This window comes from Vigna angularis, chromosome 2 (assembly GCF_016808095.1).
Source record: "Vigna angularis cultivar LongXiaoDou No.4 chromosome 2, ASM1680809v1, whole genome shotgun sequence".
NCBI lineage: Eukaryota > Viridiplantae > Streptophyta > Magnoliopsida > Fabales > Fabaceae > Vigna > Vigna angularis.
Window position 1 is genome coordinate 31,360,473 of NC_068971.1, and position 18,106 is coordinate 31,378,578.

An 18,106-nucleotide genomic window follows, 5' to 3' on the forward strand; every position below is an offset into this window, starting at 1 on the left:
AGTTTTTTCATTATTGACTAACCTTTAATTAATTTTTTTGTATACTTGGATTTATGATCACTTCCCTTGGATGGGAATGAGGCATGTGTTGTTGACTTATGACGAAGATAGACCTCGTGTCGCTCGTTGGGTGATAGGGAAGTAGGTTTCCAACCTACTAGAGGCCAGAGCATATTTGGATGGAATGACGTATGATAGGGGTGATATAGTGCCATATCAGTCACATCAGGCTAGTTGTCCACTTCTGACCATCACCATGTTTTTTGGATCAATGTTGGTAGATTGTTCACTAACACCTGCTTGCACACATGTTAAAGAAATTTGGGTTTGAATAGCCGATCCCGTGGTCGCATAACGTTGTTCCAAAGGCCAACATAACTAGTGTTGATGATTCTTGGTTGTGCTTTATGGATCACGTGTTGGTGAATTTGACACTGACCTTATCTCCATCTACTGTGTTTAAGGATATTTGTAATGGTTTACAATTGTATCTCATCCTTATGTAATTCTTTTTGCCGATGACGATTGACCTAGTGTTGCACCTCAACTTTGACGACATCTCCCAAATGACATTCTAGTTGTCGTAGATCGTCGTCAGAATTTGGTTTGTTGGTATGTAATTGTATATTGTTTATATGTTAAAGGATAACTAAAAATGTTGATTAATTTCTTTTGTCGTCGTGAATGCAAGGATCTATCATGCGTGCCATGAAAATCTTATAGAAGATGATTGCTTGTCATGATGATAGTAAGGGCATTGTAGCCTTAGATCATGCTAATGAGGCCTTAGAGATAGCTTGTGCAGTGGTTGAAGAACATTGATCCAGTAGTAGAGGAGGTCGACATGTACGTGGCAAACATTCATCATCATTTGCGTAGCAACCTCTTGTACTATGTATTTAGTTGTTTTAGACTTTTTATGAAATATTTGGAATGTCTTAATTTTTTTTATATAATTAAACATATTTGTTCGGTTTTACATAATTACTATATTAATGAAGAGGATGTGAGTTTTTATATGGATGAGAGTGGAATGCTTTACAATGAATTGATAAGAATCATAAATGTTCATTTATACATTTTTTCACATTACACAAATATCAATGCTCAAGAAAGTCTACATAAAAAGATGATCATGGTCGTACCTCGGGGTAATAATAGGTTGACGATATGATATTTACCATTGGTAAAGGACAACCTTCTTGTAGATGAATTTATAAATTTAAAATTAGTAAATGGAACTTATTTTACAATGGAACTAACGAATAATAACTTTATCTGCAAAAAATGAGATCCATGAACGTGTCCGATACATATTAACCAATGTTGTTTTATATCAAAAGAAAGTGTATTACATAGTGGGAAGATCGTATATTTTTGACTATATGACACACAAACTAAGATGACATTATATCGATTAGCAATAGGATAACCAATGTCTAATATGGTCATCCACTTGTCTATATTATCCTGGAACTAATGAGAAAAATTGCATGAAAGAAAAAGGTAAGACATAATAAGTAAAGTGTCAACATGTACCGTTGATTGTGACTCGACTAGCAAAAACTTCTTTAGTTCTTCTAGTCGCTCATAACTTCCCACTAGTCTCGCGTATTCATCACACCACTGACTAAGTTATTTAAATAGGTCAAGTCAGATAAGGGGCCATGACTCTTCATCCAGCCTCAATGAAGCAATAATGCATCTATAACCATAATGACCATCAACAACGATATGAAAAACATCAAGAATATTAGGGTGAAAAATAGGATGAAACTGATCTAACATGGGTACTCTCATTCGTTGCATAAATTTAGCATTATATTACATTTGTTTTTATCATGATGAAGTTTCATTGATGGAATGCAAGACGCCTACGTGCTCAAAATATGAGGATTCACGCTTTATAGACCTTTTAGTTTGATGAACTTTACTCTTTTGTGCACCCTTCATTTTAACTTGTTTTCAATGGAGGGAACATAAATATCATAACAGGACAAACAATTTCGAGTAACTTATGTTTTCACTTTTCTCCAATGTCAACCTCTTTGAAACATTTTTGCACCATATCAAGTTCACATTGAATGCAACTCTATCTATGATTTATTTATACAATATTTGGAAAGCTTAATCTGGTCCACATGATATGAATTTCAACTAGAGGAATTATCCCAGGGTCATATCGTAGTAATTCCCAAGCATAGGGTAGACCATACATTCATCTCAAAACACATCCATAACTTTCACTATCCAATTCTATATGCTTCACTCGATTGAACTCCTCAGTAATGAATCCCAAAGCATATCTCGATACATATCCAACCAGTCTTTTAGATCTGCTTCCTGTAAAAGCTTCACTCATAATATTAATAGTTTTTTCAATGGAAATCATTTTTTGATTATGTTACATGATGATGACTTTATAAATAGCATCCCAATAATGAACAAAGGTCTCTCTTACTGCTCCCTAATACTTTCTTCACACTTCATTGAGTAGACTCAATCCTGATACAAATGAACAATATCATAAAACATATAATAAAACCAACTAAATAAAAGATAATATTAAAACATACTTATTTGATGTTGTGTTTCTTAAATGCATAACTCGGTTTCTACTTGCTTCATGCAGAACATCTCATACTCTTGGGTTAGAGTATTCTTTCTAGCCCTTATAACATCATTTGTTCCTTCAAGGGCGACCCTTAGCATCTCCCACATCTCTTGAGCATTCTTATAGGTCTACCTTATAAAACTCATCAATAGTTAATGCAGATGATATTATATTTCTGGCTCTTACATTCTGTTGAGTTTTCCTCCTATAGCCGACATTTCATTGATCACGTGGTTTGAGTTCATGCAAATTGTTAATAAACATAGTAGGAACAAAATGACCATTTGTGACAATTTCCCAAATCACACTATCAACATATTCCATAAAAATTTGCGTTCTAACTTTCTAGAACGCATAATTTTCACCAGTAAATAAAGGAGGTTTGTTGATAGAGGCACCCTCAACAAAGGTTTGATGTTGTCCCGTCATTGAATTACTATCAAAGCAAGCTCTGATACTAATTGTCAGAACAATGTAGTGGAATGGTTAGCGTGAACAATAAACTAAGAGGGAGTGAATTGGTTTCTAATAGCAAATCATGCCTTTACATATTTTCCCTTTTAATTCAAATTCTTTAACGATAAATTAAAACAAATAAGAAAGTAAGCAAGAGAGAAAATTACACAGGTGATTTTATACTGGTTCAGATCACAAAGATCATACATCCAATTGTTAATCTCAAATGAGAGTTGTTGATAGGGGGAGCTATATCTAGCAAAACCATCTCACACATATGTGTTTTTGATGATGAACAAAAGAAATGTTTATGGCTTCTTGCACAACAAATGACATAACAATTGCTTGATCATTACTATGTTTGTGCTTGAAATGCATTGTAAATGAATCATAAGTTGAAACAAATTGCACATTGTATATTTGGAAGAAATAATCGATTAAATTGTGTATATAATCTTTTATATTTATTCAGATTTCAGTACATGCTTAGGGGCAAAATAGTTGTGTAATAATCGATTACATTAGTTGTATAATCGATTAAAATACGTTGTTATGTCAACATGTGTTTGTTGAGTGCATTGATATGTTTGGAATGAAAAATGATTTGATAATTTGCTTAAGTATGAAACTTAACTGATTACATAAGTTTCATAATCGGTTAAATTGTTTATCTTGTGAAAATAATTTTCATTTAAAGCCATAACTGCTTATAACAGTCATATTTGTTTTTTTTTTGCTTGTATGATTTATTTAATCGATTGCATGCACTGTTTAATTTGTTAAATCTGAATCAAATGTAAAACTGTTAAAGGAGAAGGAAAAACTTAACAGATTACATTAATTGCATAATCGATTAAATGACATTAGGATTTGAAAATCCTATAAATAGATGACTTGCACGCTGTCTCAATACAATTACATGAACATTCACTTTCATAACTAACTTATTTGTTGAGTATTGATTGCAGGAGTGTGTAAGAACTTCTTGGAGAGTCAAGATCATTCATTTGGGAAAATCATCAAGATTCTTGCAAGAAAGTTGTGCTGAAACATTGTTGATCATATCTACACTTTTGGTGTATTCTTTGAATATCAGTGTCTACATTGCAATTAAGAGGACTGTGTTCATGTTGTTGTTGGCCAGGAGGAGAACTGTAGTGTTCTACATTGAGGGTTGGAATTACTCTGAAGGTGTACATAAAGTTGGGATTATTTTCTGGGTTTGTGAGATTGTGAGGTGTTCACATCTTGTACTATAAATGATATTGAGTGGAAAAGGAGAGTGGATTGAGATGGGATATCTTTGTATTCTTGCTTGTATAATCTATCATTATAGTGGTTCACTTTAACTAAGGTTGTTGAAGGAAGACTGATGTAGGCTTGGCCGAACCAGTATAAATCTTTGTGTTGATCTTTTCTCCTTCTCTTTTATTGTTGATTCATATACTTGTGATATTGATTTCAAGAAAACTCACAGATTTTGCAAAGCTTTTTGAAAGAACAATTTCTTAAAGCAAAATCTAATTCACTCCCTTCTTGGCTTGAGATATTGGCATCACATTTTTTACAAGAATTAACTATCCACTATCATAAGGATCCAACATCTAGTTGTTAATCTCAGAACAAAATAATCACTTCAAATAAGAGCAAGTAATTAAAAGAATATAAGGGAGAGAAGCTTGCAGAAGTGATTTTTATACTAGTTCAAATCAATATATCCTAGGTTTAGTTGTTCATCTATCTGAAAGAGGGATTAACTAATAACTAAAATAAACCAACAACTTAGAATAATGAAATAGAGTATAGGTTTAGAATACACCTCTCTTGAGAGGTAAGAGATGAACAACACTTCCTTTCGACTCACAAAAGAATGAACCAGCTTGAGTTTGCTCAATAAATATGTTTCACCCCTTAGACACACTAACATAAATATTTCCTTCTACAAGCACTGTTAGTCGATTTCGGCAAGCGTACCGAATCGTTCAAGTAATAAACCGTGGTAAGACCAGGTATCGTTTTCCCAAGAGACTCGTAATACTAGAAAATTGTGTGATTAACAACTCATCTAGACTCAAGAGCAACTCATCATTTAAGAATATGTGCAAAAAGATAAATTCACAAGTAATTACAAGGTTGGTGGTATTGAAGGCACTTGGAAATGGAAAAGACTAGAAATTGTATGAATTGACATTGTTAAGGTTAGTTTTCACCAATGCAGTCTTGTGTATAACCAATTTCATCTCCTCTCTATCAATTTACTAAAGTCAATCCACTAAAACACTCTAGCCCTAATCCCTTAGGTCAAAGAGCCTAGGTTTTCCTTATCAAACTCTAATCCCTTGGACAATCTAACAAGCAAACCCGCATTAAAGAGCTAGGATCTTAAGACAACACGTGAATCATCTTCCATCCCTAGAATCAATGACCACAAGGACTCTTGTTTCAGTTCAAGGTTTCATCTTACGTCCCCATAATCCATGAAATCCCAAAATCAAGTCATGAACGTCCCCATTACATGCAAGCTTTAAGATTGGAAACAAGAATACTAGCAATTGATAGAAAAGGCATATATATATTCAAATCATTCAACAATTACACAAGATTCAAAGGCTACAACTAACCCCAACAAGATGGGTTTGGCTCTCCATTTCCATGGAGAGCCTTTAAGCTTACAAAATGGCCATGGAAGAAGATGAAGAACCCAAGAGGAAGAAGGGAGTGTTCCCACGAGCCCTAGCAGCCCTCCAAGCTCTCCTCTAAGTGAGATGCACCTTCAAAGAACCAAAGACCCCAAATGCTTCGAGACAACTTGAATAAATAGGCAATTTTGACACATCAGCAGCGTCACCGCTCAGCTGCACCCCAACGGCAGCATTCCAGAGAGCTGGCGCTCAACTGCACAAAAACTGTGTCGCTCAGCTACAACAAGTCTGATCAGGTGGCGCTCAGCTGCACGCTAGTTGCACCCCAGCCACAACATTCCAAAATTCTCTCTTTTTGTTTTACTTGCTTTTGTGGCTGGTTAAGCTCTATACATTGGTGGAGGTTCTTCTAAGCATAATATTAGCTACAAAATAAGGGGATTAGTGATGATAATACATCAATGTAGCCTAAAACACATTTATTTAGAAAACAAGACAAAAGAAGAGGATTAAACGAGTTACAAGTTAGAAAGGAGTTGATTTTGCTACTAAAATGATGCTTAGATAATGGTAAGAATTAGCATTATCAAACTCCCCCAAACTTACAACTTTGCTTGTCCTCAAGCAAAAGTACTTCACCTAGCAAACAATTCAATCACAATGGTCTAGCAATCCAAGAATCAATTTAAATCAAATAAACAAAATCAATCATGCTTGCTCAACTTGGAAATTACATTTAAGAGATAATATGACCTTAGCAAGCTAAACTTCAACCATGGTGCTCACAAATTAAAAGTCACAAGATAGATGCGAATGATAGATCAACAAACATGGCAAGTTGTTTTCATTGAGTGCATGGAACCAATTCTCACCAAAGAAAGTGTTTCACTCAAGCACAATGGTGTGTAAGGATGTGTGTTTAACTCTCAAGTATCACAATGTTGCACAAATCAACTTTGCCTTTCGTTTCAACAATATCAAACACATTAACAAGCAAGTTACATCACAAGGACTTTTTGAAGCTTGTATTGTGGTTGGGCTAAGAAGAAAAATTGGTTTTTCTGGACAACAAAGCACCTTGAGATAAGAGACCAAACAATTTAATTCATGATGTAGCCTAGTCTCTCTTTTGCTCCAAAATTGAATAAACCACTTCTCAACCTATTTCCCAACTCTTTTTCATTGAATTCATGTTTTTGTTTTTCTTCTTCTTTCTTCTTTTTCTTTCCTTTTACTAAACTTATTGTTTTCTCAATGCTCCCTTATGACAAGAACTCCCCCAAACTTAAACCATTCTCCTCATGCTAACATATATGTTCATCTCAACTCAAGGTAATGAGGTTAATGATTTTTCAATAGGCTTAAGGTTTCGGGAATGAGAAAGTTTTCTTTTTAAGGTTCAACGGTTTAGCATTGGCTTTTAGGTTCAAAATGTAGAAGAGGTGGAAGAACAAGATGGCCTTGATCATTTGTAAAATGCAAGTAACTAGTTCAAATAGAGAAACTTAGGCAAAATCAATTGTGATTCCAAAGTAATAGCATTCAACAATAAACTCTGAGGCACAACATCTCACAGGTTTACTTAGGGTTCCAAAATTTGATAAACATCATGCCAAGAATATTGATCACAATTAAAACCAAGCATCTATCTAAACAGATACAAGCAACCACAATCTCTGTTCAACAAGCTCAACCACATAATCTCAATAAGATTTTCAAAACAATTCTCATGGATAAAGAGCAAGCACAAGAGATTTGCATTCAATTCAAGCTTAACATATGATTCACTCAAATCACCAGACCAATTACGCAAGAACTATCCACTAGGCAAGTAAAAAAAAATCCAAATTTAAAAACTGAAAGCAAATAACACTTGAAATTAAAACTGAAAAACCGATTTAGGTGGAGTCTTTGCAGCTTCACAACTATTGAACACTAGTTTTACTTCCATGTGAAACATCTTCCTCCTCCCAATAGCTTATGCTCTGTAACTACTCCAGCTCCCCCCATCAGTAGGGGCCTGGCCCCAAGCCATGTGAAAAACTCATCAAGCAAACATCATGGTTAGTGTTTGTAAACAAGTTTGGAACCAAAAATTAGCACTTAACCAGTGGTATAGAATCATGTAGCTTGATAAAACATGTAAAACAAAAGGCTAGCAGCAAGCCCCACTTATAACAGAACATAATTGCATAGAAAGTATAAGTGTTGTCTTGGTGCGCCATAGCTGAGCGGCACAAGTTTTGTGCAGCTGAGCGCCATATCAGTAAAATGTAGAAAAAATCTCTCTACTGGTGTGGCACGTAGGTGCTGCGTAGGTGCAGCTGAGCGGTGGTCTGGCATATGCAATTTTTTAGTAGTTTGGACATTCAATCTTGAATTTTTGACATTTTTCATGCATTCACACTCATTCAAAACTAGATGTTCATGTTCCTACTTCATTAAAACACATGGAAATCACAGTGAAACAAATTAAATGCATGAATCTAAAACATGAATGCCATATTCAATAACCTAAACCTTACACCTTAAAACCAAATTTTTACACAGAAACACACCTAAACATATCATAACATAACAAAGCATACTTAATCACACCAAAACAAATGAAAACAAATTGAAGCACTCTTAAACCACATTAACTCACCAAAACACTCAACATTACACCAATGTAACTATTAACATCACATAAGTTAAATTGCAAACTAACATGCTCCAAAATAACTAAAGAAAGCTAAAACACTCTAAAGCAAATTCAAGCAATCACATCACACTCAAACAACAAAATCACACATAAGAAAAGGTTAGAAAGCTGGGTTGCCTCCCAAAAGCGCTTGTTTAACGTCATTAGCTTGATGGATTACTCAATGAAGTGCAAATGTTGTTGTTGGTGTGCTCCTTTCACCAACTCTTCTTGAACCACTTTCTAGCCACCAAATCAACTCTCTTAGCATAATTCTCTTCATCTTAGCCCTTCCACTACCTTGACATCTTTAAATACTCAATCCTCTTGATCAACTTTGGCTTGCTAGGCTTGAGCTCGTTGTCTCTCATCAAAGGGTGGTGGTGACTAGTCGTTCTCTTTTCCTTCTCCCTTTCTTCTTCATCTTTCACTTAGCACTTGGAGCATCTTTAAGGGAGGAATAATTTGGGGCAGCTTTTGATGCTCAACATAGTTGTCTCCTTGTGTCCTATAATTCCTTCAATCTCAGGGTCTTCATGATGCTTTTGAGGCTGCAGTCCTCCTTGTATGAACATCCCTTGCATACACTAAGACACAACTAGGCTAAAGCAACAAATTAGTCCAAATAAAAGTGAAAATCTATTTACAACAAAAGAGTTAGTTCTATATACAAAATCAAGTCTACATAAGTTAGAAACCTCACAAAAGTCTAGTATTGACACGAGTCCCCGGCAGCGGCGCCAAAAACTTGTTAGTCGATTTCGGTAAGCGTACTGAATCGTTCAAGTAATAAACCGTGGTAAGACCATGTATCGTTTTCCCAAGAGACTCGTAATACTAGAAAATTGTGCGATTAACAACTCATCTAGACTCAAGAACAACTCATCATTTAAGAATATATGCAAAAAGATAAATTCACAAGTAATTACAAGGTTGGAATTTGGTATTGAAGGCACTTGGAAATGGAAAAGACTAGAAATTGTATGAATTAACATTGTTAAGGTTAGTTTTCACCAATGCACTCTTGTATATAACCAATTTCATCTCCTCTCTATCAATTTACTAAAGTCAATCCACTAAAACACTCTATTCAACAATTACACAAGATTCAAAGGCTACAACTAACCCCAACAAGATGGGTTTGGCTCTCCATTTCCATGGAGAGCCTTTAAGCTTACAAAATGGCCATGGAAGAAGATGAAGAACCCAAGAGGAAGAAGGGAGTGTTCCCACGAGCCCTAGCAGCCCTCCAAGCTCTCCTCTAAGTGAGATGCACCTTCAAAGAACCAAAGACCCCAAATGCTTCGAGACAATTTGAATAAATAGGCAATTTTGACACATCAGCAGCGTCACCGCTCAGTTGCACCCTAGCGGCAGCATTCCATAGAGCTGGCGCTCAACTGCACAAAAACTGTGCCGCTCAGCTACAAAAAGTTTGATCAGGTGGCGCTCAGCTGCACTCCAACTGCACCCCAGCGGCAGCAAGTCGCGATCAGGTGGCGCTCAGCTGCACGCCAGCTGCACCCCAGCCACAGGATTCCAAAATTCCCTCTTTTTGTTTTACTTGCTTTTGTGGCTGGTTAAGCTCTATACATTGGTGAAGGTTCTTCTAAGCATAATATTAGCTACAAAATAAGGGGATTAGTGATGATAATACATCAATGTAGCCTAAAACACATTTATTTAGAAAACAAGACAAAAGAAGAGGATTAAACGAGTTACAAGTTAGAAAGGAGTTGATTTTGCTACTAAAATGATGCTTAGATAATGGTAAGAATTAGCATTATCAAGCACCAAGTTCACAAGCTCACTTAAACATACAAAGATTTCAAACAAAGCTCTTTGTTATCAAAACTATATTAGGAAACTTTGAAGAGCTTAGAAACGAAGTATTTATAGGCAAGGTTTTAGGTTAGAAGGTCAAAGGTCTTCTCCTAACTACCACAGATAATTGATTATCCCAAGTGATAATCGATTATTTGCGAACCATTTTGAAAAGTATTTTTCCTAAGATAATCGATTATCCCTAGTAATAATCGATTATCTATGAACCTTGGAAAATCATGTTTTTCGAGTATAATCGATTATTTCTAGAGATAATTGATTATTTGTGAATCAAAATGTTTCTAATTTTTCTTGGGATAATCGATTATTCTAAGTGAAAATAAATTATTCCAATGAGTTTTCTGAAATAATATATTTCTAGATCTTTATGTGTATCTAGTTATTCTAATAACTTAACTATTACAAATTGAGTATTACATAAATCTAAAGAGTATTAGTTGCTTCTAGTATTTAAGTACTTCATCATCAAAGTCCTTTAAGCTTTACATCAAGCTATTGCTAACATAACCTTGGTAAGCCTCGCTGGAGGTTTGAAGACGCGGTGGTGGTTGTGGGACGAAAGCTCTATGGTGCAACAAGGGTGCGAACATTAGAAGTTGAGCTATCTGTAACGAGCTCGACAAGGGGCATATCAATGCAGAGGAGGCATGAGCGGTGGAGGCGATACATGATACACGATTTTGACGTTGTGTGGTTGAAGGATACAAATGCGAGGAGAATGAAGAATGAGCGTTGAGGAGTGTGAGGGTTTTTTCTCTATCAGAAGAGTGAAGAATGAAGAATAAAAGGTTTGTTCTCCATGTGTGAGTGAGTTGTGAGGATTTCTTCTTTTGGAGTGAGAGAGTGTGAACAACACAAATTTCGAGTTAGTGAGCATGAGAATAAACCTTGGTTTTTGTTTTTAATAATTAATTATTTTTAAATTCATATGTAAAATTAGTAGGTAAATCCTTTTTACTTACATATAGTTCTTGTACCATTACCTACGGATATTATCCTTTACAAATATTCTTGTTCTAACACGCGAAATATACATACAAAATTTACATATGAAAAATCAGTAAAAAATATTTATTATGTTATCTACAAAAAAAATCTATATGTAACTCAATTTTACATTCTAAGTAAAATCTGTATGTAATACCTACTTATTCAAATCCGTATATAAATATTTGTAAATAAGTCACATATTTTTTTTAATGGAGTATTGAAAATTGAAATATATGTTTTATCAATCTCATATGTAACAACATCAATAATAAAATTGAAACCAATAATCTCATTGGAATCACCTCTTTTTTCTGTGTCTGGTCCTGTGTATGTTAGTGCTTATGATATAGACACAAATGAGAGAGAAAGAAAAAAGGACACAGGTTTCATTCCAAGCAGCATGCTTGTGTTCTAACTCAAGTAAGCAGCAAAAACAGTAGGGAGCACTACCTCTGCAACTTTTTCACTCAATGTGTAACTTCTTGTTGCTTTTTCAGCGTGTAAAAATCATCTTCATCTGTTGAAACAACTCCTTCATTTTCATGGCAACTATAATAATAGTGCTATATCAGTTTCCTTTTGGATCAGTGGGTTTCACATGCTTTCAGAGTCCAACTCCACTCAAGCTATGTTGTAGGCTTTTCAATTTTCACTGCTTCTTCAATGCTAAGTTATGTTCTCGACTGAATTTAAACATGTGTCAAGAGACTGATAGAAGTTATCTTGTTACAACATTTGATTTTGTTTTGTCCATAGATTTTCAAACTTAATAATTCACTATGATCTTCTGTCATGTGGTTCTTTTCTTTTATTCCCCCACTTATTTGGTAAACCAATCATTTTTCAGAAATGACAGATATTAATGGAACTATTGGACATCATAGTATTTTTAATCATTAGAGCATAAACATATGAATGTAGTCCACTGAGTTTTGATCATATCCACCACTTTATAAAACAATTGGGTTTTTTAAATTATGCCTAGTTGTGTATACTACGAAAAATAAAATATTGCAAATGATCATTCATATCCAATTAGTTGCTCGATTTTCCTTTTCTTAAAGTTGTTCCATGCTTTTTTACCCCAAAATGTTAAAGGGTTTAAGGAATTATATTAATATGTTTGTGTTAGATGACTATGGCAAGATACAATTCAACCCACCCCATGCAAAAAAAGGTTCATGATTATGAAGAGTTAAAAGTTATGAGCATAGGATGCTCCAATTTATGGGATATGAGAATATTGCAAGATTTTATTTTATTTTCGCAAGGGAATACTTTGTTTCACTTGCAATATGAAATGATGGAAGACCATAAAAATGAGATCAAATTTGATTTTGAATATCTTGTAAGATTCTTGGTCATTGTCATACACATACTTCATGTATCAACAGATGAAATTAGATAGAGGGAGATTTAGCCCAAATGTCCAATATGGAAATTTGTAGAATAAAATCAAATTGGCAAAAAAAAAAAAAAAAGAGAGTAAAAGTTGTCTGCATGAAATTATCGTTGTTGACAAAGATGAAAGAAATACACGATTAAGACGAAGAAGTGAAGAGATTATCCTAAATAATTTCTGGTTATAAGGGTATAAAGACAATAACAAAGGCGACACATCTAAAATGACGGCACGCCCAAAGTAAAGAAACACCGTCAAAGCTTAAACATCAAGTTCCGCAAACACTTTCTGTGCTGGCATGCAATGATCATGTCTCATGATGTTTTTTTTTTTCTAATTTCCGCTTTTCTTAGATTGAATCTTCCAAATGAAGAACGGATTTGTGTTTCCCCAAAATTAAAGGTAAAAATGTTGATAGGATACATTTTTTAATTAAATATTAAAATTCTATTAAATAGATAATCTTTATAAATAAAATATGAATTAATCATAATATTATTAAAGTCAAGCATCTGAGATATTATTCAGAACCTGAAACTCTTACTATAATTTTATTCTAAAAAAATTTGCTTCAGATGGTGACAAAAGAAAAGTTTTTAAATTACTTTTAATTCTACTCTTAAACTATGTAATATTATCGAAAGCCAAATGATTTTACTAAATTTAGATGTAATTTTTTTGTCAATAAGGCAACAACTCAGATTTTGAAAGCTTTATACTCTATCTCGGATTAAAACACTCCGTCCAAATTCGATTAAAACAAATAAAATGGTTGAAAACCGATAGGTTTTACTTACAAAAGATGCCACAAAGTTGTTTAACACACTTCTAGAATAAGCAAATCACACCCATTATATGAAAAGCACGTTTTAAGAAATTTCTTTCTTCGTTTTATTGATACAAATAAGATCTATACGATTAACAAAATGCAACTTGAAAAAAGCATTATCCCAAAAGAGGTTAAGATTGAGTAGCCTTAGTGATCTATGAGACATTGGTTGGTAGCACCAGAGTGGATGGAGTAGCGTAGAAGGAGTGATCTTAGGATACAAAATGATAAATTAGTCAGTGTTAAGTGAAATTCTAAAACAGTAATCAGTAGCTTCTAGCTGGCTCTTGCATTACATTTTAATTTTGTCAATTAGCCACTTTTGAACAGAGTCAATCCAGCATAAAGGCACTGAATTGAGAAATCTTGGGAGACCTAAACTGAATTGATTGATGGGTACCTTTTTCTTGTTTTCAAAAAGAAAAATGTCCATGATGTGTTATTATTCAACAAAACAGGCTGTCCAAGGGAAAAATAATGGCATGAGTCGGTGGATGCGATAAATGAAATGTAAAATAGAAGCACCAAAGATTGGAGTGAGATGGCAAAGTCATGGCAACGACCAATGGCCATGTTCAAGTTGACAAAATCAACATTCAAGTGCTGGTTGGTTGAATAAATATCATATACTTAGCCACTTCACAGAGAAAAAAACTATTAGAAAATTCATGGATTGCACCCCCTAAAGTGCTTACTGTCTTGCACTACAAAAACCACAAGAGATTCACACGTATTTTGTCAACCTCCAGGGAGGCCTTAAAATTTGGCCACACTAACTTTTCAGAGGTATAAAAAATGTAAAAGAACCTAAACTATCTATTACAAGGAATGTTTATCATAGCTAAACCTTTTTATGGCATGTGAAAGTGGTTATGTCCAAAACTGAGATTTCTTATTGAACAAAATGGACACTTGTTATCTGCTTGCACCAAGCTCACACTGGTGTCATGTCATATAATGGCAACACCGCTTGAAGAGTGGTGCAGAAAAATCCAACTGCATTTAGCAGGGTGAGTTCAGAGCTGCTCATACTCGTGTGTACATATAGTGAGGTCACAAACACAAGTTGGCATGAGTTGTGCACCTTCTGGTGTCTTTTAGTGATTTTTATATTGGGAACTCAACATCCACTTGCATTCAATGCCAAAAAGATGAGCTCACTGAAACTACCAGGCTACATGGTTACAAAAGCTATATTCAGATTTTGGCACTTTGCCAGTAGTTTCATGAGCTTCACTATTCTTAAAAACCAAATTGCTTTTGGAGCAAAGCTATCACCTTCCCCAAGATAATTAATCCATTATGTATGAATCAGATCAACAATCATATCATATCATTAACTACACAGTCATAATTGCTAAGATACAATGTTTCAACTTCAACAGGGTTACACATGGTTGAAAAATATACCTTCTTATTACAGTTTTACCTTGGGGAACACTACATTCTTTTGGGCTTCAATCAGTTAGTGGAGAGGTCAAAACTTACACAAGAGAATAGACTGAGACGCTAAAGTTGATGGAAGTCAAAAGGTGCAGAGTTTGGCAAACATAGTATAAGGGTCTTTCTTTCTCCATGCTTCAAGGCGAGAAATGAGAAGAGATACTATTCTATGATCAATTATCTTAGACTCTTAACCGCAAACTTCATAGCTTAATTGGCATTCGTCTGTCTTTAGATTTAAGTTTGATGTTGATTTGATTTGAGACATTTAATCATGCTAATTGCTTCACCTCCTAATATGTGGATAAAAAATTATAGACTCTAAACCTCCACAGAAAGAAAATAATGGCAAAAGAATTTAGCTGATGCTGAAAGGAGGCTTAAAGTTGAATTTGGTTATATTAAAGACAATTAATGCGACTTTTTCCAGCTAAGTGAGTTCTCCAAGTTTAAATACAGCTAAATAAAGGAAATTTTAGTGCTTTTCAGAATGAAGCAGAGCTGCAGATGTTAATACTTAAAACGAACAAATTTAGCTTTCTTTACAATTGCGTACCATTTTCAGAGGTGAAAAAGAATATTTTTTAATTGGAAAGATCCTCCTCACAAGTGGTGAATTTTGAAGGAAGACAACACAGTTGCACGCTAAGAGAAAGAAAATCACTCGAATGGTAACATGAAAGCAAACTTAAGAAACAGAAAAGGCGTTGCTAGTTGACGGATTCACAGATGTAATTTGCAAGTGCTGTTCCTCACAAAGATTAAAATTTCCCAGATGACAAAGTACTTATACCAGATCCAATATAAAATTTGACAAATATGATTATGAAACTATATAATCAAATTCACAAACAAACCGATCAGCACTCCATCCTGACATAGAGAAGAACAAAATAATCAACACACCTCTGAATTAAACAATAGTTTAAGACCAGATCAAAGAAGCCAATCCATCTGGTCATGCAATTCCATTCCACCTGCAAGTTAACACCATCAACAACACACAACTATAACCCAAGAAAAAGAAAAGGAAACTGCATATCAAAAGTAACAAAAACAGTAAAAAAATTACTTATCGAAGCACCTGTATCTGGAGACTCGAGTACTGGGGAGAAGGAACAATAAGGGGGGTAAACCAAATCCAGTTTCTATTGAATTCTCTGAGACACCTAATTTTTCCTCACAGTCTCCCAACTATACAATACAAAGCCATTGTAGAAACCCCAGCTTGTGGACGATGCTATTTTCTTTTTGTTTCTTTCATCAAAATCCATAAAACTCTACTGTCCTGAGCCTTGAGAATCATCCTTTGCAGGAGTTTGCTGATGTTGTTGTTGATGCTGCTGCTGCTGCACTCTAGCCTGACCCATCTGCTGATAAATCTGGCTCAAGGCCTGTGGATTCAAGACTCCAATATGGCCATCCTGGGACAAGCCCAGCTCCAAACCAGGCATCTGCGGGGTACCCGCAGCACCCAATATTGAGGTGAAACTCATGTGACCCATGTTGGTGGCAGCAGCAGGCAAGTCAAAGCCAGGGAAGGCAATCTTTTGCAGGTAATTTGAACTCTCAGTGCCTAGGGCGGCATTAGATGGACCAGAGGATGTCTGAAATCCAAATCCACTGACATGGGGGGGCCATAGTCCCGTGGCCACATGGGGTCTCCCCAAATTCCCCCCAACCATTTGCCAACTGGTCCTACTGCTACCTGACCCCATATTGGACCCTCCCAATTCATCAATCTTATGGTGCAACCCTGATGAAAGAGATGCCCCTTGTGGTGAAACTGAGTTCCCAGCAGCAGCCAAAGCAGATGCTGGGATTGTACCTGTCCCAGTAGCAGCTATTATCGATGGCTCAGCCTGCTGAAGAAGCCACTGGATCGTTTCCCCATCAGATTTGTGACCCAATTCTCTGGTCAACTGAAAGATTCTAGCTGCACATAGAGCAGGCATCCTTATCCTCCGTCCCCTTCCTTCAACCTTCGTGTGTCTGTCCTTGTTCGAACTCCTCTTCGGAGCCAACTGCTTCTTGCTCTCATCCTTCTCACTGACCACTATCTGAAAATCCTTCATCTCCCCTGGCTTGTTCTCTCCCATGTTGCTATTACTACCTTGTTGTTGTTGCTGTTGTGGTGGTGGCGATTGTTGTTGGGGAAGGCTAAGAAAGTTTGGTACCACCTCCTGTGCCAGTGGCTGCTTTGAGCTCTTGGGATCCATCAACAGCACACAAAAGAGAAAGGATAAAAAAAATAATAATAATAATAATAAAGGAAAAGAAATGATGGGTCCTCTTTGATTGAAGAAGGTGGCCTGAAAAGTCCTAAACTTTCGTGAGTTTTCACTGTTTCTGGCAAGAATTGAGGGACAAAACCATAAAATATTATAATCCCTATGTGCCCATGTCAATTTTTTTCACTCCATGGTTTGGTTTTGTTCTCTCTCTCTCTCCTTCCTCTCTTGTCCTTTCCCACCTCTTTCTCGGTGTATAGTAGAAGTGGGTTTTGACCAGCCAGATATGAATTTTGAAAGCAACTTTAACTGCCAGTTTCACCACCTTGGGGACTATAACTATAACCCTATCTCTCTCTGTAAACACAAACCCTTCCTACATTCCCTTTCATCCCCTTCATATTATATCTTTCCTGCATTCCATAATTGCAACATTGTTACATACCTATTCAGCTTCCATAAAAAAAAAACATACTTAATTTCAAAATTCCTTTTTTCAATTCCTAATCTGAACTCTGTTCATGCTATTATGGGTGTATAATTTTGGTTCATTCAGTGTATTCAATATTTAATGAAAAATAGTAACATCCATTCTCGTGCACTGTTGTGTCAATACTTTCATCCTAACGAGTCCTTAAATTTATACTTATCTGACACTCTCATCCAGTATTTCTGTGAAATATTCAAGGACGAGTTAATAAATAATTAAAATTTATTCAATTAGGTGAGAGTTTGGTTGATCCTTCCAAAAGGGTCAAACATCAAAGTAGAATTCGTAGGATTCGGAACTTAAAAGCACTCTGACACGTGTCAATAAACTTCTCGAATAACTCATTGATATAAAACTCCATTCAATTTCAAAATTTATTTTATAATTTTAATATATAATTTGATATTATAAAGTTATTAGATAATATATATATATATATATATATATATATTTATATATAATTAAGTTATAAAAAATTAAT

General features: G+C 35.1%; 1 protein-coding gene across 2 annotated transcripts; it reads right to left on the reverse strand.

Annotated features, from left to right (window-relative positions):
- Nucleotides 1–15,629: 15,629 nt before the first annotated feature.
- On the reverse strand, nt 15,630–17,408 carry LOC108329640 (transcription factor TCP20). 2 transcript variants are annotated; one of them, XM_017563955.2, is made up of 2 exons: nt 15,989–17,408; nt 15,630–15,858 (listed from the first exon to the last, which is right to left on the reverse strand). In XM_017563955.2, exon 1 carries the CDS (start codon nt 17,121–17,123, stop codon nt 16,185–16,187), a length of 939 nt encoding a protein of 312 aa, XP_017419444.1. In that variant the 5' UTR covers nt 17,124–17,408; the 3' UTR covers nt 15,630–15,858; nt 15,989–16,184. The 2 variants fall into 2 exon arrangements, with proteins under 2 accessions (XP_017419444.1, XP_017419443.1); XM_017563954.2 differs by having other exon boundaries at nt 15,630–15,881.
- Nucleotides 17,409–18,106: the final 698 nt, after the last annotated feature.

Coding starts and splice junctions, on each gene's coding strand:
- LOC108329640 (XM_017563955.2), bottom strand. CDS start 17,123: ATGGATCCCAAGAGCTCAAAGCAGCCACTGGCACAGGAGGTGGTACCA.